The sequence below is a fragment of the Amblyomma americanum genome, chromosome 2 (genome assembly GCF_052857255.1).
Source record: "Amblyomma americanum isolate KBUSLIRL-KWMA chromosome 2, ASM5285725v1, whole genome shotgun sequence".
In the NCBI taxonomy this organism is placed as follows: domain Eukaryota; kingdom Metazoa; phylum Arthropoda; class Arachnida; order Ixodida; family Ixodidae; genus Amblyomma; species Amblyomma americanum.
The window spans coordinates 51,734,985-51,756,769 of record NC_135498.1 but is presented as its reverse complement, the minus strand read 5'-3'; the positions used below and the strand labels follow the sequence as shown (position 1 = coordinate 51,756,769).

The 21,785-nt window shown below is 48.0% G+C and overlaps 1 protein-coding gene across 9 annotated transcripts in view; it reads left to right on the top strand.

Moving 5' to 3' along the window:
• Positions 1-21,785, top strand: part of Liprin-gamma (liprin protein kazrin) — a 166,140-nt gene that overhangs the window by 2,838 nt on the left and 141,517 nt on the right. For 4 of the 9 annotated variants that reach the window (XR_013312574.1, XR_013312573.1, XM_077654310.1 and 1 more), the window contains exon 1: positions 9,472-9,718. The exons of 1 other annotated variant lie outside the window; for it this stretch is intronic. Coding sequence is in view for 2 of the 8 variants with exons in the window: in XM_077654310.1 (XP_077510436.1) it covers positions 9,487-9,718 (232 nt within the window). In the remaining 6 variants the exon portion in view is untranslated. Of the gene's footprint in view, positions 1-9,471; positions 9,719-21,662 lie in introns of those variants that run through there. 4 more of the 9 variants (XM_077654314.1, XR_013312576.1, XR_013312577.1 and 1 more) reach the window with 4 other exon arrangements.

Sequence of the window (21,785 nt, the reverse complement as noted above, 5' to 3'; positions counted from 1 at the left end):
CTGGTAGTCTTTTTTTTTTCTTGTCTTTATCTTTCGGTTTCATGGACAACTGACAAGTATGTGCGAGTCTGTGAGGCATTCAAACGCTGCAGAGGTACTATCTCATGCGTCTCATACGGGGTCACCTATAATCATTAATAAAATAGCACGAGTTTTCAAGGAAACAGTGCTGATATGTTTAACGGACGTTCCATGTGTGTTCAGTGTGCCCATTATCACTGACACGGTCGACGTTTGCAAAACGCTTGTACTCAATGCTGAGCAGAAGCCGAAGCGGTATGCCGGTTTTAGTTTTGACGTGCCTGCTTTTTTTTTCTGAAATTTCTAATTTTGGGATTTTTCTGTCTCAAGTACCCCTCCCGCACGAAGAGTACCTAGTCGGCGAATATAACGTGCTGGCATACAATCTTTGTTTTGTTTTTATTTGTCGTGAGTCCTGGCTACGGTTACGGCGTATACGCTGGTGTCTAAACCACTCGATAATCGATATGCTTCTGACGAGGCCACTATGTCAGACACGAATATAAACGCGTTTTTTTTTTCTGCTGACAAGAAAACTTTCTATAAGTACATCAAAAGCTTCAGAGACGACGCCGCTTGGATATATTGCAGGAGCTCTATCATGCAATGCATGGGAAAACAGGCCGTGACATTTGCCCCGCAGCCCAATAATCAAACATAGTCTGCACGCATGCCGGATAAGTTAGGGTAAGCGGCCGCAGAAAACGCCTTACATATAACCCCTCTTTTTCGATCGTACTAGAAATATGTTATGAGCAGATAGCCAGGAATCCTTGTAATGTTTGTTTTTCCGTGCATTTTGTCCATCGCCGCGGCGCGCGCCCTTATCACCTTACCAACCGAGACGCGGTGATTAGATTTCTCAGAAACTACTGCAACCGGGAGCAGCCCACCCTTATAAAAATGGCGTACAAACTTTTTATAGACTTTTTATAGACTTAATTGCCTTTCTATAGATATTACCTTTTGTCTATTCATAGTATATAGACTGTCTGTAGACAAGTGTACTAAAACTGCGTGGCCATCAATCTATAGATTTTCTATAGACTGCCATAGGATTTGTCTATACAAAGTCGAAATAAATATTATTGCCAAAAGTCTAAGGACAGTCTAGAGACTGTCTAAATAAATTTTTCTAAGGGCGGTTTCTAATGACATACTTCAATCGGCGATACGAAGCAGAGCCTTGAAAACGCGAATGAGCACAAAATCCGTCTCAGCCAATAAGAATTCAGGATTTTAATCGAAATCTCCCATTGAAGCACGTTTTTCGGTTCGCGGAGTAGAAAAAAACGTGCTCCGGATCGACGATTGGAATGCGCCATAAAATGTTCCAGATTGTCGTAGCGCTATAGTCGCCTTATCTGGAATGTTGGTCGTCACCATTAAACTGAGCGCTGCCGAGCATTCGACCTTCGGCGGCCGCCGAGTCACTTGGTGCTGTCGTCGCTGACGAGTTGTCTGTTTGTGGGCGCAAGTTTGCCCGATAAACAGTGTGTGTTCGGCCCCTGCCTGTCTGCCTGCCGGCACGCCACCCGTGACAGTATACACGCCCTTGGTAACATTCGCTGTGGAGGCACGTATAAATTATCACTTAATCAACCGACTATAAAGAAAGGCCCTATTATCGTTCCTCTGCGTTCACCTACATTGCGTTAACCTACAACATCGGCGCTCGATCCTCACGCACTAAAATGTGATCTCAAGCAACGATATTTGCTTAGTCGCCGGTGTAGTGCACGTTCCTTTATCCTGTCTTGTTCTGGGTTGTTGAGGAAGAGCGAGTCGAACTCACAAACGTGCCGCATTTCGACCGACCGGACCTGCTTGAACAACTGCTTGGGTTTGTGATATCTTTCGCGCTGAATATTCGATATCATTCATTCTTGCGACCTTCAAAACTCACGCTGGGCAAGGTATACAGTTCGTGTCGTGCCTTGTTTAAGCGCCAAGATCAATACTCTGAGGTGCTTGATAACGACATGTTTCACTTTTGCGAGTAGGTTTTGGTACCACTTGCCGGATCTCGCCATGCAAGTCGTTTCCCGTAAAGTTTTGATTCAATGGCGTGCTGAATATCGTTACACGCATTTCGGCCCCACGAACATTTCAAAATGCCACAGCCTAGTTGTGTAGTAGCGTGTATACGACAGTAACGAAATAAACGAACATGCCACCGCTTCTGGAACACGTCATCACCATCTGAGCTATGAATGCAATACAAATATGTGCTACGTCCAAGAAGAGTCGCTTATTTGCCGCCATGTGCCGGAAGGGGGCCTTCTTGAATATCAGGTAGAACGGAGGGGGGGGAGGGGGGGGGGGGAACTGGAGGAAGTCAGAGTGCAAACACTTAAACTTTCTTTTCTTCGCTGCTGGACAAAGCATAGTACCCACAAAAAGGAGCGAAATGCCAAGTTTAATTACTATTTTTTTAAATCAGTGTGCTCAAACAAGGCACCTTGCATGCATGTATACTTCCCGCTTGTTACAAATGCTTCTTTGCCGCCGCGGTGACTCAGTGGTTACGGCGCTCGGCACTGACCCGAAAGACGCGGCTTCGATACCGGCCGCGGAGGTCGAATTTCGGTGGAGGCGAAATTCTAGAGGCCCGTGTGCTGTGCGATGTCAGTGCACGTTAAAGAACCCCAGGTGGTCGAAATTTTCGGAGCCCTTCACTACGCCATTCCTCATAGCCAGAGTCTTATTGAGACGTTAAACCGTTATGAACCAAACCACACCGAACAAACGCTTGTTTATTTTGACGTCAGCCGAAACGGGCTGTTGGTCTAAATCACAATTTCTGACCATCCTGCGGCTGCGGCATAACTATGGAAACTCGGCAGAGAAACCATGACATTTGCGCAAGCTGGGAGATATGCTAAAAGCCTAACTTCCGACGACGTTACTGAAGTTTTTCAGGGAAAGAGGGAGGGTTACTCAAGTGAAACGTGTTACCTGGATTGCTGAAAATGGGCTCGATTGTATCTACCCTCCAGCTGTGAAAGCAGAGTTGATCGCGATAAATGTAGCTTTTCCTCTGTTGGTGCATTTTGCACGCAACAGACTCTGGCACCAATTACCAGAGATGTCTTCTTGCCCTTTTAACTCATGTTAAACCTATTCTCCTCCAGCTCCCTGTGGAGGGACCCTGTCCTTACTTGATCTTTCCAGGTGTTGATGAGCCACGTCCGAAAGAGGTTCTAAACTAAAACAGCATATTACGAAACCAAAAATGGGAGGCGGTGTGCCTCAAGATTCAGTCGACTCTTATTTCCAATAATAGTGATGGAGACAGCGTAGCAGCGCTTAATGACGATAATAATACCATTGAAAGGTTGACTCGTTAGCCTAAAGGTTCAGATTGGGGGGATATGTGTGTATAAGGTATGAAATCAGAGTTAGATGAGTTTAATTTGCCAGGATAGCAGCTTTGGCATGTCGATTATCCATTTGGAAGTGAACAGCGCTTGTCCCTTCATTCTGCTCTGTTCACTTCACCACAGAGGAGTGCCCCACAGTTAACACCATTCGGAGGATGGCCGATTCCGCGGCGCTGCTGAACAGGGTCCTTAGGACGCGGTCGACCTGCGGCGAAGGACGAATCCACTCCACGAATCTGCGACTTGGCCGCATGCAGGGCTTCCGCCGCATGTCCGCGAAACAAGGGGCACTCCCAGAGCAAGTGTCTAATAGTTGGCGTGGTTGCGGCCTCGCAAGCAGGGAATTTGGTCTATATGGGAGGGAAACCGGCCGCGGTTTCTTTTAGCAACAGTTGTCGGACTTTCTGAGCACGCTAGCGCGCGAGTCCGTCCGGTGCGAGTGCCGTGTCTGTGCACGTCTTGTGAACAAGCATTATTTCTTCGGCGTTTGGGAAAACGTAAGCCTGCTCTGTCCCAGCTGTCCTTAAAGCCAGTGGCGTGAACATTTTTTTTTTTAGTGCGTTAGCACTAGAGCTTCCACTCGGTCGCATAGCCGTTGTCTGTGAGGTTCGTCTGTGTGCCCGCCATGTGCTGGGCAACCTGCCAACCTATAGGTAACGGGACCTTGTAGCGTCATCGCAACCTACCCACTGGATTGTGAGCAGACTGCCCACCGTGGGAGGTGGCAGTTTTATTAATGATTGGTCGCGAGAGATTGCTCAGGAAGAGCAACCTCGGTCTCACAACCCCACAGATGGCAGCACCTGCCATCGCAGGGCAGTGGTCCATCGCTTGACCGCTGCACCACTGAGCTAGGGACGTGGTATGGCGGCTTCCAGCGATCTTTGAATGTGAGGTAGAGGGTGACAAATCCCGTATATATGGACATTAACCCATTAACGCTATCGCGTGATACCCTTAAGGCGGAGCTTAAGGGTCCCAAGTTGGGCTAAGCAATCTATACTTAATCTAAGTGCTAGTTTTTTTACTGGCCGGGATGCCACCTTCTGCAAGAAGAATTTTCTTAAATTCCCGCCCTTCCCTCGCCTTTGTTGATCTTTGCTGCTGCCTTCGTAGAAGGGCTACGGAGAGAAGGAGGGATGCCTACGGGTCCCTATTCCGCGCAGGGCAGTCGACCAAAACACAGCTCTGGCTAACATTCCTGCATCTCATCTTTCTCTATCTCACTCTCTCTCTCCATTTAGTCTGAAGGAAGACGATTCGTGACTACCTGCCTCCGTTATATCTTCGAAGCCACATAAATCCAGAACGCAAAAAAAAGTGGCGCCGAAAAACACACACACACACAGTAGAAGAACGACGTAGGACAAGCGCCTGTCCTACGCCGTTCTTCTGCTGTGTGTGTGCTTTTCGGCGCTACTGTTTTCCGTTCTGGATAGAAATGAACCATGTAGCCGAAATAGAAGTTCTTCTAAAAACCCATATAATGCGCATTCCTTACCTGAAAACGCCATGGAGCATTTTGTAACGATAGCCATGTTAGAGGAGATTTCTGGAGGTTGCGGTAAAGTAGCAGCTATAGCATGTCCGTCTGACGAACAAGCTCAATTAATCCATAACTACGAGATCACATGATCATATTCTGATGAATTGCGATAGAAAGAGCAGTACCGTGTTTAGTGAGAATGTACTATTTATGGCCAATGGACCCGAGCGTGGGCACTGTCAGTAAGAGGAGGAGGAGAAGGGGGGAGTTAGGAGCCACAGTACAGCTCTCCCCATCCTCAGCCATGGTCCACGAGAGATCTTGGAACTTTTTATTTTCCTCAATAAAACATGCGGCGCAAGCGCTGCTCTTGGCCGCGGGATGAAATACTTTTCTGCTTTGGGAGTCGTTGGTGCCGCATGATGCGTAGCTGGATTTCTCGAGAAACCACTCTCTTAGGCATAGCTGCGGAAAAGCGGAGACGGAAAATTAAGAGGTGAATTCTTCATACATGGTTCAAATCAGGCGCTTCCCGTTCTCTCGGTGAATCCATGAATCCAGCGCCTGATTTTTTTTTTCTATCCCATTCTGCACGGTTGTCTCAGATTGTGACTGCTGCCTGGCGCCATCTCTCGAACTGCAGGCGAAGCAGAAAGCCCTCGCGCGCGCTTCGCCGCAAAGCGCCGACCTCTAGACAACAACTAACGCAGAATAAAAAATAAAAGAGGCAACAAGCACATCCGCGCCGGCTCGAGGTCTCGTGGTCCTGTCACATCGCGCTTCGCGGCTCCTGGCCCCGTGTTTTCGCATCCTTTTCTTTTTGTGCGTACGTCTGCGCACTGCTGCATTTCTGCGTGCAGCGTGTGTAGTACGTACTTGCAACCGCGTCGTTCGGGTTCAACGTTCGTGACGTGCACGTCGCTCTCGCCCCTTGGGATTGTTGCGTCGGCTTTTCCGCACTGCCGGCGTGCAAAGCGGCGAAGTAGTGCCTGCAGTGCATCCGCAGGGCATCTGCGTCGGCCACCGCCGCTCGGTTCGTTCTTCGCTGCGGGAGCTGGTCCGCGCCGCTGCGGCCGTTTTGACAGGCGGCGCTGATCGCTCGGCTCGCGACCGGCGTTCGTCGCTTTTGCAATCAGGATGAGGAGAAGGACGTGATTTAAGCGTAACCGGTAAGAGGCATATGCGTTACGGTGGGTACGATCGCTTGCTTTGTTTGCTTCTCTCACTCTAGACCTGCGTTCCTATGTCGATGACAGCGACGACGACATCGGCGTCAACGATGTAGCTTAACTTCGGATAGTTGCGGGACAGAACGGTGCGCTTAGAGCCGGGCTCTTGCTCTCTTATAGCTAGAGAAATACGGCCTTTCCGCCCAGATTCCTCCTATAACGGGCAGGTAGTGACACCGTAGCCTGCCGGATTATCCACAACTTGTTGCATGGTTCGAATCAGTGTACGAAATCCGCCTTGTTAAGTCCGCTCTTCTGATACCAGGTGGCTGTTGTCGTTGGGGTCGTTGACCTGCGTCTGAAACACGGTGCTTAAACTTGACATCAGCGACCTGACGCAAGGATTCAGACCGAGTATCGCGGTTTGAAAGCGAAAACTTTATCTGAATTTCTCAACAGACAGAGAAACCTGCCTCGATGTTTACGTGCGTTCTGAGAACATAAATCATCATATTTTTCCTTCTTTTCGACTCACTGAGAGAGACACGTTGGCTGCTTCTTCTTCGCGCTCTAGTGACGTCAGGCCATAACTTACGGTTAGTCCTCGGTGGCAGTAGGTATTTCACACAGCTTATAACGCAATACGCGGTAGGCGACAACCGGGCTGAGAAAGGCGACGGAGCAGATCCTATACACAAGAGGCAGTGCGTCACCCAGGAAGGTACTTCGGGAGAGGGGCTCAAAAGAAAGGTAAACAAAAACAACCACTAGGAGGAGATGGAAACAGCGGACGCAAAACAGGACGTGGAAGAGCTTTCCGACTCGCATCCCAGATTCTCCTCCTTCTTGTGTTTAGTTTTCTCCACCGCGGTTTCGTCTCTGTCACGTGCCCAAGCCGGCTCTGGGCCGTCGTAGCGTCGTCTGCCGTTTATAGGAAAGCTCGAGCCCCGCTGCCGCCGACGCACCTATAGCTTCCTTATTTGTTGCTACGGAGGTGGCGGTGGCAGCGTTAGAAAAAAAAAAAGCTTTCAGGTGTATTTTGGGTGCCACCCCTTCTTATTCGCCCTCTCTCTCACTCACTGTCCCGCTTCTATTTCGCCTCCTGTCACGGCGAGGCAACCAACCCTTCACTTCTTCAGCAGCGTTCGCGGGCTGCTGCCGCATTTTTTATTATTTTTTTTTGGGTGCCAACTCATTCTTCGCCATTCTCTCGCCTTTTTTCGAAATTATTTATTCCACCTTTTTTTTTGTTCACCTTTCTCTCTTTTCTTCCTTCTTTTTATTCTCTAGCCGTGTTTGTAGTGCCCGCGTGTCTCAGTGTTGAGCCTGTTTCGGGACGCCACCGACGAGCCAGGTGCGGGTTCATTGACCCCGAGAGGGCTATATTTGTCGCGCGAAGTCTTTCGGATCTGTCTGCGGATAAGAGCAACAGCATAGGAAGCGAAGCTCTCTCGGTGGGTTCGTACGAGACAAGCCGCGCGAGGCAGTGACTAGGTAGGGAGGAGAAGAGTAAATAAATAAATAAAGAAAGAAAAGGCAAGCTGTAAAGCTCCAGAGCCCGGAGCCCAGCAAAGCCAGAAGACGCGGCTGCTACCGGCGAACAGTCTACCTATATACCCTGCATGGCAGAGTGCACGGCAAGGGGACCAGAGCCGCGAATTAACTTTACGAACGGGAATTTATGACGGCTCCCGCCGAAACTCGCAGGAGTGAGGCAGTATTTCAAGGGGACAGCTTACCTCACACTTTTTTGTACCTTTCTCAGTGTCATTTATTTTTATCTAGTTTCTAGTCGCCTTACATGACTTTATTTTTTCCTTCTTCATCGCATTGAGTCCCGAAGAAGTCGTCCTCTCGTCGACGGCCGATGTTTTCCCGCCGGCCCTTGGTTCAGGAGGAAAAGAGATATACGCGTAGCTATAAAACGCTGGCCTGGCCGGAATGCGGCAACCTTCGGAGCCGACTTTAACTCAAGCACTTCGGGCGAGCGTTCTCCTTTTTTTTTCTTCCTTTTTTCACGAGTGCCACGCGCAGAATGGTGACTCTGTCAGCACCTTTCTGAGATATCGAACTGCTTTACTGGCGAGACAACATAACTTGGCGCCGTTGTGTTTTTAACTTCATTGCTCAGTTAAAACGCGTCCATCGCGTGGGAACGCGAAGGGAGAGCAGTCATAGTGGAGGAGGTCCATGACGCTGCTTGCTGTATTACGTCATCGGCCCAAAGACCCGTAGGTTATGCGACGAAGAGTACAGGACTTTAGGTGAAATCTATGCAAATGCGCTTTACCTTCGCATGACAGGAAAGACTACGACGCCCACTGCCACTCTCTAGACGTGGCACGTTGGTTCCATTGTCGGCAAACTAGGCCTACCAGCTACGGCACACAGTTTCGCAAGCATTCATCTAAGTTTACCAGAAGCCACGACATTAACCTGGGTGACCGAATTAACCGCAATTTTTCTCATGCGAAGGTCGAGAGCTTATCACTGACTACAGGGGAATCGTCATTCTCCAATCCTTAAGCGTCGCCGGCAGGATGTAAGCAAGAATTTGGCCCCTAAGCCTTTACTAGTCTTTAGCGTTGCGCTATCCTTAATTCTTTAGGATAACAGCGACCCTAGGGCGTGTAAGCGACGCACTTCACTGACAGTCGGCGTCGCAAAAGTTTTCTCACCGGCTGTACTGTAAAAAAAAAAAACAACTTTGTCAAAGGCGACAGCTGGCAAGTCTGCACAAAACAATCTCGCCCCGCTTCAAAGAAAGAACCGTTCCAAAGAGTTCGGGCTGGAGCTTTCTGCGAACTCTTAAAAACGCGAAGCAACGTGTGCGGTTTACTGCATACGATCTGTCTTCCCGCCACAGCAAACTGAGAAGCAGGTTTCTGTCAGGCCCAACAACACCCCAATTCCGACACTCTCAAAGGTGCTTAAGGATCGACTCACCGTAACGCATACTATGCATCTTTTCCGGGTTCGCGCAAAGGTGACGTGTTAGGTATCCTCGCGCCGAGGAGTTTGTATCTCCTGCGCGAATGCTGTGCCCTTCCAAACTGCACTCTTAGCTAAAAGAGAGTAGAAGGACGTAGGGGTTAATCCTTTCGTGGACTAAGGACGTTGCGACCACCATTAGTCCCTCAAGCACTAGCCATTACTCCCTGACAGGCTTATTGCAAAGGTATGTCAGCCCCATTTGCTCTCCCCGCAGAGTAAATGTTCGCCGCGAGGGACTAAAGTGCGGCAGTTAGTCCCATTTCACTCGTTCTTGGGTAATAACGCATAAGGTTTGATCGCTTTAATCGCCACCACTATACAGCATGATAGAGACTCGCTAGACACCTGCTCATTGCGCTAGTTTGGCCTCGTCGCGTAAATGTTTCCTTCCGTTTACTGCGCTTAGCCGTCGCGCGAGGACTCGACAGCTACGATGCTCGCGCTGAGCGTGGTCGAGTTTGAGGTGACCACCGTCACCGAGATCGTGGTCCAGCATTCTCGCTCGTCCAGCCGCGCCAGCGTCGAATCGCCGGCGGCGGCGGGCGGACCCGGCTACGAATACGCTGCGGGCTTCGACAACAGGCGGTCGCGCGCAGCGACCCCTTCATCTGGCGACCCGGTGGGGGACGAAGAGCGCACCGCCATCGACAGCGCGGAGACGCAAGGTAAAGTGGCCAATCCCTTTTGACGCGGTCACGCGTAACCAAAGGGTACGCGTCCGCTGGACATTCGATATGCGAAAAAACTGATAGCAAACCGCTGACCAAATGTGAAAGGGTGAAAACATTTGCTGAGGTTCAACCCGGCTGAACCTAGTAGACGAATAATAATAATAATTGGTTTTTGGAGAAAGGAAATGGCGCAGTATCTGTCTCATATATCGTTGGACACCTGAACCGCGCCGTAAGGGAAGGGATAAGGGAGGGAGTGAAAGAAGAAAGGAAGAAGGAGGTGCCGTAGTGGAGGGCTCCGGAATAATTTCGACCACCTGGGGATCTTTAACGTGCACTGACATCGCACAGCACACGGGCACCTTAGCGTTTTTCCTCCATAAAAACGCAGCCACCGCGGTCGGGTTCGAACCCGGGAACTCCGGATCAGTAGTCGAGCGCTCTAACCACTGAGCCCAAAAGCAAATCCGGCGGTATTCATAGCTAAGAATGGTGTGACGTCATTTCTACGTCATCGCATGACGTCGCATCAGGCGATTCTCAGCTCTAAAGTTCAAGGTCGAAGATCATCACGCGGTCACGTGGTTGCTGGTCATTAAGCTACGACCATACCATACAGGCATGTAATGGCTATGCGCAGCAAGTCGCATAGTCGTACATTGTTAGTCTTGGGAATGTGTGCTTGGTTTGACCTTTGTCGGGTTTCAAGGTCAAGCCCGCAAAGCCAGGCGAAACTGAATTGTACCTCTAAGAGTAGAGCCTTCGCTCCAAAACTTGAACGGGCGTTGACGCAGCCATTTGCTAGGGGGCCTTGGGGGCCATGAGATTCATGCAACTTTTCTGCGTGATGAAGTCATTTCATGCGAAGGACAAACACGAGATCGCGTGGTGAACGGTATTCTGTCTATAATAGCTGATGCCATAAAAGAATGACGTTTCAGGTCCTAAACCGGAGATTTTTTTTTTTTCGCACTGTAGCCGCAGTGTATATCTGAGGTTTAGCAGCTTCAAGCTGCACGTGGATTATGAGAGACTCCGTAGCTGAGAGCCCCAAGCTGATTTCGACCTCCCGAGGCTCTTTAACGTGCACTGACATCGCATAGCGCGCGGTCACTTTTTCATGTCACCCGTATGGAAATGCCGCGGATTTGACGCCGGGATCTCGGAGTCAGTAGCCGAACGCCATAGCCACTGAGCCACAGCGACGGGTCCTTTGCTAAAAATTAGTAGCACGCCAAGACCAGGGAATCTGGACAAGCGCTTTTAGTTTGTACGGCTGTCACCACAACAAGCGTGGCGCTGAACGCACAAAATCAGCGCGGGAATTTCGAATGCTCGACACACACTATTGATTTTCTACGATCGTCGGAGCTAGTCAGTTGAGCGCGGGAAACTTTGTATAGTTAAGATTTTACAGCGAGGACGAAGAGCCCGCTATAGCAACCACTATGTTAGGGCAGAATATCTCGGGATTGTATAGTTTTCTCAAAAATACAAATTGGCAATGCCAAAGAAAGCTGGGTATGCTGGTGACGAAATGATTGGCTTACCGTGTACCTGTGTCCATGTCCTGTACTTTGCGTGTATGCAACCAGCCTGTAACCATGGCTCTATTTGCTCACCTACTGCACGAGAACCCCCCTCGTACGAATTTATGGGGTCGGACACCGTCGGAAGACATGGATGAATTGTTCACGTTTTCCGAGTATCTTCTTACGAGGAAACCAAGTGGTCGCGGTTGGACTGGTACTGGTACAAGTGCACGGACCCTTGGTCAGTGAGCGCACGTTTATTGGGGTTATTATTACGGTTATTAACCGCGAACGATGAAAAAGAAACAAGAAGAAAACTGGGCAGAGTGAGTGTTGTAATGACCGCTAGAGGGGGCGCAGCGCCTTTCTTCCTTAAAGGGAGTGAGCGCAAAGGAATAAAGAGGGCACATTTAAAGGGAAATTGGAAAAACGAAGACAAAAAAAGTGACTTCTGGGCCTTCTTCGAGACAAAGTGAGAGTCGTGTCTTACTGTATAGCAAAGCATGGCTCTATATATGCCTTACCGTGCCCTGCCCTGCTCTTTAGTTAGCTGTGTATAGGCGGCAGTATTCTGTCTCGATGCCGGAAAAAATTCCCTGCGCAGCTATTGTTGTGTGAATATAACTCTGGCCAGTAGTCCGAGTCCATGGCGAAGGGTACGAAGTTTACTAAACCGTTGATAGCGAATGAAGAAAAGAAGACAGGAAAAGGGGCTGGAGTTAGAGGTAGTGGCAGCAAAGCGAAGGAAGCCGAGAAAAAGAAAAAAAAAACAATAGGAGATATGGCCCGAAACCCAAAAACAACCGAACTGAAGCTACCTATATATTCTGCTGCAGCACAATGGTGTGGCTTGAAAAAGTACGTAAAAAGGTTGGGTTCGAAAACTGGTGGCTTTAATTCAAAACCGACATACTCTGATGTTTCCGCACTAGTGGAGAAATAAAAGAGAACAGAGGACGGGGTTAACAAACAAGACGGCTGTGTTTACGCTGTTGAACTGCGTATAAAGCGCTGGTACAGCACGAGAAAACGTGACGGCAGCAGCTGCGAATGCAAATAGAGGCACCTGCGGGTATCCTGCCGTATACAGTACGCCTCTCCTGTATAACGTCGCGATGCCTGTCGACTGTGTGAGTTGGGCTGGGCTGCTGTAATACGCCGTCCCGTTCTTCTTCGTCAGTTGCGGAAGATGGGCCTTGCGACGCCGTTTTTCAGGGAGTGCGTTTTGTATTCTCGTCACGACTGCTTCTGCGTCGGGACATCACTGCTGCAAAGAGACGTGACTATAGCAGCATTTTTTTTTCCTATCTGGTTTTTCGTGTACTTCTTTAAGCGTTACTATGGATTGGCCAGTACAACGGCTCTCTCGGCCGCTTTACCGCATCTAGACGACTGTAAGCGGAACGGCGTACCCAGCTGAGACGATTAAATCAACTTGTTTGCAAGGCTGGGCTTGTGCCGCCTGCATAAGACGTTTAGGAGCGCTTCAGTCTTAACAAGCACAAGCATAGTTTCCTTTCAATCAAGGCTTGTAGCTGCAGGTCTGAAGAACAACTTGAATCAAACACGTTGGCACAAATTGTTATACTGCTTAGAAAGCAGCGGAAAGAGGCGAAAGCATAAAATGGTAGGAAAGCATAAGGTTGAGGTTGAGGTTGAAGGTACTGGTGAGGTTATTGGTGCGACTTTTGTGCCGGCAAATACTCCATCGCAGAGACACTTAGATATTAAATAAGCTTAAGAATTGGAGGTGCAGAACTGGGACCTCACAGATCTACGGCGCCACGCGCACAATGGCCCAGAATAGTCATCAACCGCTGTTATCGCAATCTGGAGTCCAGATCAGATTCTTAAAGGTGCTTTAGAAGAAGGCGTGAAGCCTTCCTCCTATATGGCCGATTTAGCCGACACGCTTTCTGGAAAGTAGGTTGTCTGGCTCTGCTGATTCATCAATTTGATTTTATTAAACATTTCGCTAATGTTGGCAGCACGTACAACAAGCCCAGCTAGAAGGCGTGATAATCAAGCAAGCACTGTGGGCTGCGGCTAGAAAGCGGGCTGCAGTGGAGGGCTCCAAATTAATTTCGACCACAGCTGGGGCTCTTTAACACGCACCAAGGTCTCAGGACACGGGCCTTTTTGCATTTCGCCTGCACCGAAATGCGATTGCTGTGGTTGAGATCGGCATGGCCCCCGCCCGAGCCACGGCGCTTGGGTCCCTGTTCGAAATTCTTGTTAAAACACTCGAAGAGATAAGGGCCGGCCCATTCGCATGCCATTGTTCACGCTTGGGGAAATCCTATTTAATCTCTTTCGAATTTGGAAACTGGGAGCCACCATGTAATAGGGTTAGCATTTTTGTTGTTGTTGTTGTTGTTGTTGAGCTTGCTGGAAAGAGGGCAACAAGTTCCCTCAAACGATCATCATTTCCCATTTGTACGCGTAATCAGTACAAGACTTGCGAAAACAAGCTTTTACCAAGGGAGGTCGGGATAGCATGAATAATAAAAGCATCTACTAACGCGTTAAGCATGAAACGTGCCCATGACAGCTTAATTTTGAGCGAAACGAGCAGCGTTTGTCAATAACTCCACAGCCGGCCGTGACACATTGCGTTCGATCTCAATGTCGGGGAGGTCGCCTCCATTTCTTCTTCCCGGCGCATTCCCTGAGGGCGCCTTAATTTATCTTGCCGAAGACAGATGGGCAGAGCATGCGATTGCTCTGCTGAGGCCTTCCATAGCCTCGTGCGAGGCTGCAGCATGTATAAATAAAGAAGCGAAATTTCGGTTTCGAAAGCTCCGAGTTCCTGACGAACACTCATTTAACTTCATCACCCTGACACGCAGGTTATACTTCACTCGGCCCAATATGGAATCTCTTCGAAGTCTTATTTGTCAAAGGAACATCGAGCTAAATTTTTGAGCACCTAATATCGCTATTGTAGCATAGTATTGCTCGGTCGCTTGCAGTCGCCTCTCAGTTTTCTCGTCGCGGAATTCTTTTCTTGAGCCGATAAAATCAGAGTCAACGAAACAAATTTACTTTTTGCACTACAGTGCTTCAGTTCGAGGCGTTAAGCACGACTTAAGTTCGTCATAAATAAACCGGGCTTCTTCTGTGCTCTGAAACCGGCTATTAGTCCACAACGTTGCAAAAAAAAAAAAAAACTCCAAGCCACAAGACACGTACCTCGCTTTGTCGCGCGCAGTGTTACTTTAGCGCGCAGTACTATTCTAGCGATCTAGCCTCTCGCACGAATACTCGCCATTTATATTCCTTTCTTGGTAAATAATCGCCTTTTTTTTTGGTTGAATGGGCGTGCGTGACGCACCTGGAGGGTTATCACGTCGCATATAATCGCTTATTAAGATTTCTAAAGTAATACCTCGCTGGGCAACCATATCGTCCAGGGGCTTGCAAGGTGCTAATCAAAAAGTGCTTGTCCCTGTGCATGCTTGCTCTCTGTAGACGTGCGCTTCCATGACACCATAACCTTTACGAAATCCGAAATCCTATACGAAGGTTGTGAATACGCTTTGCATGCGTTCGAGAGATGCCACTCTGAGTGCACTCTGCGCCGAGGTATACTTGGTGTCATATCACTTGCATGGCTCAGTATGTATCACCTTGTTTGGTTTTATATCGTCGCAAATCAAAGGGCGTTTTAGGCGCGAAAGCCCTACTTCACGCGGTCAAACCCAACCAAGAATCTTGTTTCGTCCCTGACCTTGAGGGTGCAGAAATAAGATAAATATTTCCGCGGCTGGGTTTCGAACCCGCGGAGGCGCAAACAGATCAGCTTCGCTGGCCACTGCACGAGAGTACTATTCTGTCGCCGCAGCCAATCACGCCTCGTGTTAAACTGCAACACACTCTCGCGCTGTTAATTACACATCGTCGTCTCCATCAACTTACATCTGCGGCGCGAACAGATCAGATCAGCTTAACCTCGGTCAGAGCTTAACCTCAGTCTGATATCGTCGCGAGACGTGCCGACGACCCAGCAAAGCAAAAACCATGAGCCAACCAGGCTAAACACATGCTTTTGCACGTCTACTCGGTTTAACTACGTTAAAACCCTACCACTTTTTCGCTACAAAACCTGCAGAGACCGCCAGTGAAACGTAAACGTGGGCACACTAATATGCACACACCAAGTGCCGGCAAATGAGCGAGGCTTTATAAAGACCAGCTTCAGTGAAACATGAAAGAGACAAACGCTGGTTCATCGCAGTGTTCTTGGTCGACATGTGCTTTAAAACAACAACAACAAAAAATGTGCTGGACTTGCGTCCTTAAAAAGGCTTTCTTGCCCTCCCTCCTCCTCCTCCTGTTCCATCTCCCAGCATTGCTGCAGTGCTTGCGAGCTGTGTAACTGAGCCCGGCATGTACAGCCGTGAGAAATACGAAGGCAAACAAAGTTTCTCTACAAAATTGCGAATTTTTTGCCTATTTCTTCGCTAAATTTGAGGATGACTTTCGTGTATTATACTCCAAGACGAAAATTCGTTAGAAAACAGAAAAAAAACTCTGCTTTTCCCACATGGAGAAGTCAGTATATGGAGGAGGAGGAGGAGGAGGAGGAGGAGGAGGAGGAGGAGGAGGAGGAGGAGGAGGAGGAGGAGGAAGGACTTTAATGCTCAATGGATGCTCAAACCTTATTCCCATTCATCTTTCTCACGACTTCACTTGCCAGAAAGGGACTGATAAAGCTGCAGTGACAAACTGCGCTTGTCCCTCGTAATCATGGGGAAGTCAGTAAAACAAATTCTCGAAGTTTATTCTCTCTAATCTTTCTCACAGATGCAAGTGCCAGAAAGTGACCGATAAAGCTGCGAGGGCAAAATGATGCATCCTCGCGTCTAAGAGCTGCAAATTGCAGTCGATGACAAAGTAGTAAATTCTGAACTAATTTCGAACACCTCCGTGTAGAGCTCTTTAATGAGCGCCGAAATGAGAAAAAAAAAACGTGTGCTGTAGTGGCTGTTCTGAATAAACGTCTGTGACGTGGCTACAAGCATCCTATGCAATTTAACAACTCACTGTATATTTCTCCGGAGAACGCTGTTGGGCCTCACTGATGTTGCAGAACAGAACTCTGTAGCCTAGCCAACGAGCATTCATTTCAAGTACGCACATCAGTGGACTGGCTAACACATTAAGCTGACTAGCATCTGCACTTTTGCTAGTATGTGCGCACCATAACATGTGAATGAGTGGATTCACATACAACGCAATAACCACACCGTCGGCCTCCGTCAAACCTCGTGCTTAAGACTAGCTACGGCAGCAAAACGGCCTCTTGTAATAGCGGGCACATAAAAGAAGAGCACGTGCCCCGTATAGTTGCTCTACACTGCCCACTTCCTTGCCTGCTCCGGTCATGGTCTCCGCTCATCCTTAATCCACGCCAACGCGTTCGGGGCGAACCATAGCCGCGGAGGTTGATGCTGAAGGCACGTAGCCACCTAGCTTTTTCCCCTCTTTGTCCCTGTATACCACTTTATTCAGTTCTGCGCATCCATGCCGTGTTCAGAGAGAGTTCCCTCGGCCCGCTTTACAGCTGTCTCATGAAGAATTCAGCAGCGAGAACAAATTGCCTTAGGCGAACACAAAGGCCGCTTGCTGCTCTTTTCCTTGTCCTGTTTCTCCCCTCTGGAAGCGAAGAGTGGGTGGGGGAAGGCAGGTACGTCACTATACGTTAAAGCCTGCGCAGGTGCCCGAAAATGACTTTGGAGCGGAAGTTCTCGGGATGTTCAACCCGCAAAGCCAACGCGCAACGTAACGGCCAATGCTTTGAAAGTGGCGTTCCTCCTGTTTTTTCTTTACTTTTATAGCAGAGAACGCGCGCAAAGTGTTGCAGGTATATACATTTGCGTAGTGGCGCTACGTGTACGCATTGTTCCTGAATAATTTGTGTTGCACTTGCGCCATTTTGGGGTGCTGGTGGCGGCCTTGTTCGCACTTGGCAGTAGCATAAATGCGCGTATTGATGAGCATCCGCGGAAGTTGCAACCGTGAGAGCACAGAGCGCACATTCAAATACGTAGAATTGTTCCGTTGTATTGTTATAGGAGATGGTTTCAGATATTTTCAGGTTAACTAGGTCGACTGCTTTCTTCCGTCACAAATAACCGCGCAGCCAGGGCCGCGGCGCGGTACACCTGCTGTACTCTTACGTTGTGGCACGGTTGTCACTGCTTCCCAGGTGGTTTGAGATAGATAAAATTCGTCTCCTTTATCCAAAAGATAAAGAAATCAATTGATTTCTATTCACACCAATAAATCTCCCAAGATAAAGGCAGTAATACGTATGCTGCTGCCCGGTGTGCTATAATGTTCTGATTTCTGGCAGTGCTTGACTAAACGGTCGATCAATTTCATTTGGAATTGAGACTCTTAAATCAATCCTCCACCCCCTAGAAAAAACTCAAGAAGTAAGTCTTCACTGGCGTTTTCGGTAGCATATTCAAATTACTCGAAAGCGGTTTTGAACTTTTGTATCTTTTAAGCATTATCGCCTTGCCGTTTATCGCCTTTGCTCCCCTTCCCAACATGTACATCCCCTTTCTAAGGGAAACAATAAAAGTTAGGTGAATTAACGAAAGAATACGCGCAAACGGCACAGCTGCAACCACGCAGTGATGTTGGCAATTCCGGTCAATGAAACTTTTTTGTCACGTCGATGAAACTATAGAGTTCCGCGCACAATACCCCTTGGTAGTGCTGCACAGATACCGAATTTCATACCTTTCAAAGGTACAATCTCACAAGAAAAGAATTCTTAATAGCATATCATGTCACAGGTCACTTTGCTCAGATTTAAAGCTAATTTGATTTTATTACCCGAAAAACCAGATTAATGTTGTAAGTGTTCTTATTTTACGTGAGCCAAATTTTTCGCGATTTCGTATCGTGCTAAAATTTCCGAATAATAATAATAATAATAATAATAATAATAATAATAATAATAATAATAATAATAATAATAATAATAATAATAATAATAATAATAATAATGAGTTTATTTTTCCCCCGGTACAAGAAAAAGGAGCAGCCGCAAAAAGCTGCTGCGAAGAGCAGCTTGACGGGGCGACTGCCCCCATATTTGACAACAGCTGGCAGCATGACACGAGTCAGCACACAGTGAAACAACCAAAAAGGTTAACAGTGAAAATAATTGAAAATCAAACAGCAAAAAAAAAAAACCCTCGGGCACTAAATTTCACAGGCTCGGCGCATCTAGACGGCTGAAAAAACCAGTGGCTATTTTACGAAAGCGCTCAAGAAGCACTTCAGTCAACCGAGAGAACTGGCTTTTGCATTTTTTTTTCAGGCTTACTATGGAAACTGCACCATAATGTAGTGTACATCCGGAGTTCCCGGGTTCGAACCCGACCGCGGCGGCTGCGTTTTTATGGAGGAAAAACGCTAAGGCGCCCGTGTGTTGAGCGATGTCAGTGCACGTTAAAGATCCCCAGGTGGTCGAAATTATTCCGGAGCCCTCCACTACGGCACCTCTTTCTTCCTTTCTTCTCTCATTCCCACCTTTATCCCTTCCCTTACGGCGCGGTTCAGGTGTCCAACGATATACGAGACAGATACTGCGCCATTTCCTTTCCTCAAAAACCAATTATTATTATTATTATTAATGTAGTGTACAACTCGGTGCCTGCCAGTCGTTCTGATGAAAGCTATATGTTGCCATCACAAGAGAATCTCCGACTGTACCTTTTTGAGAACACAGGCCACTTAGATGCCCGGATTTAAATCATGCGTCCATGTGCACATACCGTAATTTCTGGACTCTAGTCCGCGGACTATGCATCTTTTAAAGCAAAAATTTTTCGTCATGCGGACAATCTATGTGTTCGGACTATACATGATTTTCTTTTTTCATATCGTTTGTAAGAGACGGACAAGCCTACTGGTGGGTATGATAGAAAAAAACAAAACGTGCCCCGAGTGGGCCCCAACGACGTGTTAGGGTGTCAAATAACATAGCGAAATCAGCTTGGATGTGCACAATAAATTCTTTCCTTTTCCGCATGTTGGAAGTAGATTTCTGCTCTGCTCTAGACACTTTTTCTGATTAGCGTGTTTATTTTCTCCTTGCGAATACAACACATATAAACATATAGTAGCCCAGTGAGCTTCTCCGCCCGACGCAACAGCTCGCTGAAAACGTACACATACTCCAAAAAGGTTATCCATGTGAGCCAGGGAGATGAAGTTGAAGTGGAATAATTACTGAAGACGAAGAAAAGACACTCATTTTAGAACGAGTACGTTTGTATCCGCAATGCTCCCCGCCCGATCCTCGCCGTGGGTATGTGCCATTAAGCCTGAGGGCATCATCATCATGAACGCTGATACGGAATATATATATATATATATATATATAACGTAGTCTATAGGCGTAGCATGGATTAGCCCCCAAGTTTTTTAATTTTCTAGTCATTTTTCGCCGTTGTGTCTCGCATTTTCTCTCATCATTCTAGCCACTTTCGCATATAATTGCATACCCTACTTCGTGTTTGGGCTTCTCATGTAATAATCTCGAGCACAGGCTAAGCTGATCTTACAGCATGGCTGTTCTTGCGTCTGGGGCCACGGAGCTGATTAGGCTCGTGTTTCCGTCGTTCTCATCAAAAACGAGCACGAACTTTCGTGATCAGGTGCGTACAAAAATCCAAACGAAGTCTGTTAGTACACGCAAACGGCAGGGAGTTCACCGCAGTCGTGTTCGGATGCAACTAGCTGTTATCTTTCCTGCCAGCTTTTCATGCTCACCGCGCCCGCAGTACTGGGTGTCATTACACGAGGAGATTGGAAACTTCCGCATCTTTCTCTTGGCTTCTTCGTGCCAGCGTAGTTCCTACAATGTGCGCCCATTTTTTTCATGCTGTTCGGAGGATAGGTTCGCGGCGCGCGCGGTTTCCGACAGCGCATCGGTGGCGACGTGTTCCTATGTATAGGTCCCGCTGGGCGGTCGTTCATTAAAGATGTATAACTCTAATTGGAGGAGCAATTAGGGCCACTAACTATCGAGGCGAGCGCGCCGAGCGACGCTTGCTCGTGACATCCGCGTTATCCAGTTACTTATGTTCCTTTCAAAACTCTCGTTTGCGTTTATTCTCCCGCTGTTGAAACAGCCAAGCTTTCTTCGTCTTGCTTTCGAGCTTTCCGGCGGTTCAGCCTAGGTATTCTTCGGCTTAACGAGGAACTGCTTGAAACAGTTCCGAGTAGCCTGAAGTGACCACGTTAGAAAGAAACCAGTTCTGAGCGGTAATGAACCGAATCTTGGCCTTTTTCGTATTTAAAGGCTGTTTTACAGGCACGCCTTTTGAAACAAGCCTTTTGAAAAACGCTGTTGCTTTTAGGGATATTGAACTGCGATCTTTGAGCGCTTGCTTATAAAGCGCTTAATTAGTAAATGTTGCGTGGATGATTCGAAAGTTCAAGATGCGATGTCTGTCTCGTTTAAGGCCACACTCCTCTAATAGCAAAATATAATGGGTAACAGAATTTCTAAACAAATTATGATGAATTCGCGGACAGCTTTTCGTCACTCTTGAAGAGCATGCCTAATGGTAAATGCAAAGGGAAGATGACCGTTATTAGAGGATGATTTGTTCGCACTAAGAGGGAAAAAAATAGAAAAAAATAACAAAATAGTTAATTTTTTTTGTACTGCAAAATATTATGATGGAAGTTTGGTTGGGCTTACAAGCTAGGAAGTATAATGCAATGTGCTGTTTTCTCCAACACAAAAAACTACACACTCTCTTGAAAAGTACACTCTGTCAGGTTTATTTTTCTTTTGCTTGGACGGATGAAAAACCTCTTCCGATCGGCATGACGGATCGCTCTTTGTAATATCTAGGAAAAGAACCGAGATCTCGATCTATAGTGCACTGGCAAACATGTTGCCGTTCGGTGTATCAAAGTGAGAATTCTTGCTGCCACCACTTCCAGAGCAAACAACGCTTCTGTTTCCCTCGTTCATCTCCTCTTTTTTGTATCTCCTCCAAAAATTCATATTGATGCGCCCCCGAAAAGCCCTCGTCCGTCTGCGATAGCTCGCTTCTGCGTCGACGAACGCAGCCTTTCAGCGGATCGGCTAAAATTGGTGGAGGTAGTCCTCGCCTACCGTCTTTTACCGCCAGTCTATCATCTCCGTCGCATAAGGGAAGGAAGGGCCTGTGGCGACAGAATTCGCCCACATAAGAACGGTTTCTGGCCCAGCGTTTTCTGCGACCTCCGACAGAGGGCGCCGCCTACTTCAACAGCACCTCGGTCACATGACGCAAGAAAGAGAGCAAGAGAGAGAACGTGAAGTCAGAAGAAGAGAGAGAAAAGAGAGAAAGAAAGTGGCGAACGGTTCGGGCGCGCTCGCGCGCGCGTAGCGGCCGCTGCAACAGCCGCGCTAGCCGCGCCGACGGCAGCACCGCGAGCGGCGTGATCATCCCCGCCTCGGAGGTCGGGAGAAGCGTATGTTTGCGCTTCCCTCGACCGCGTCGCCG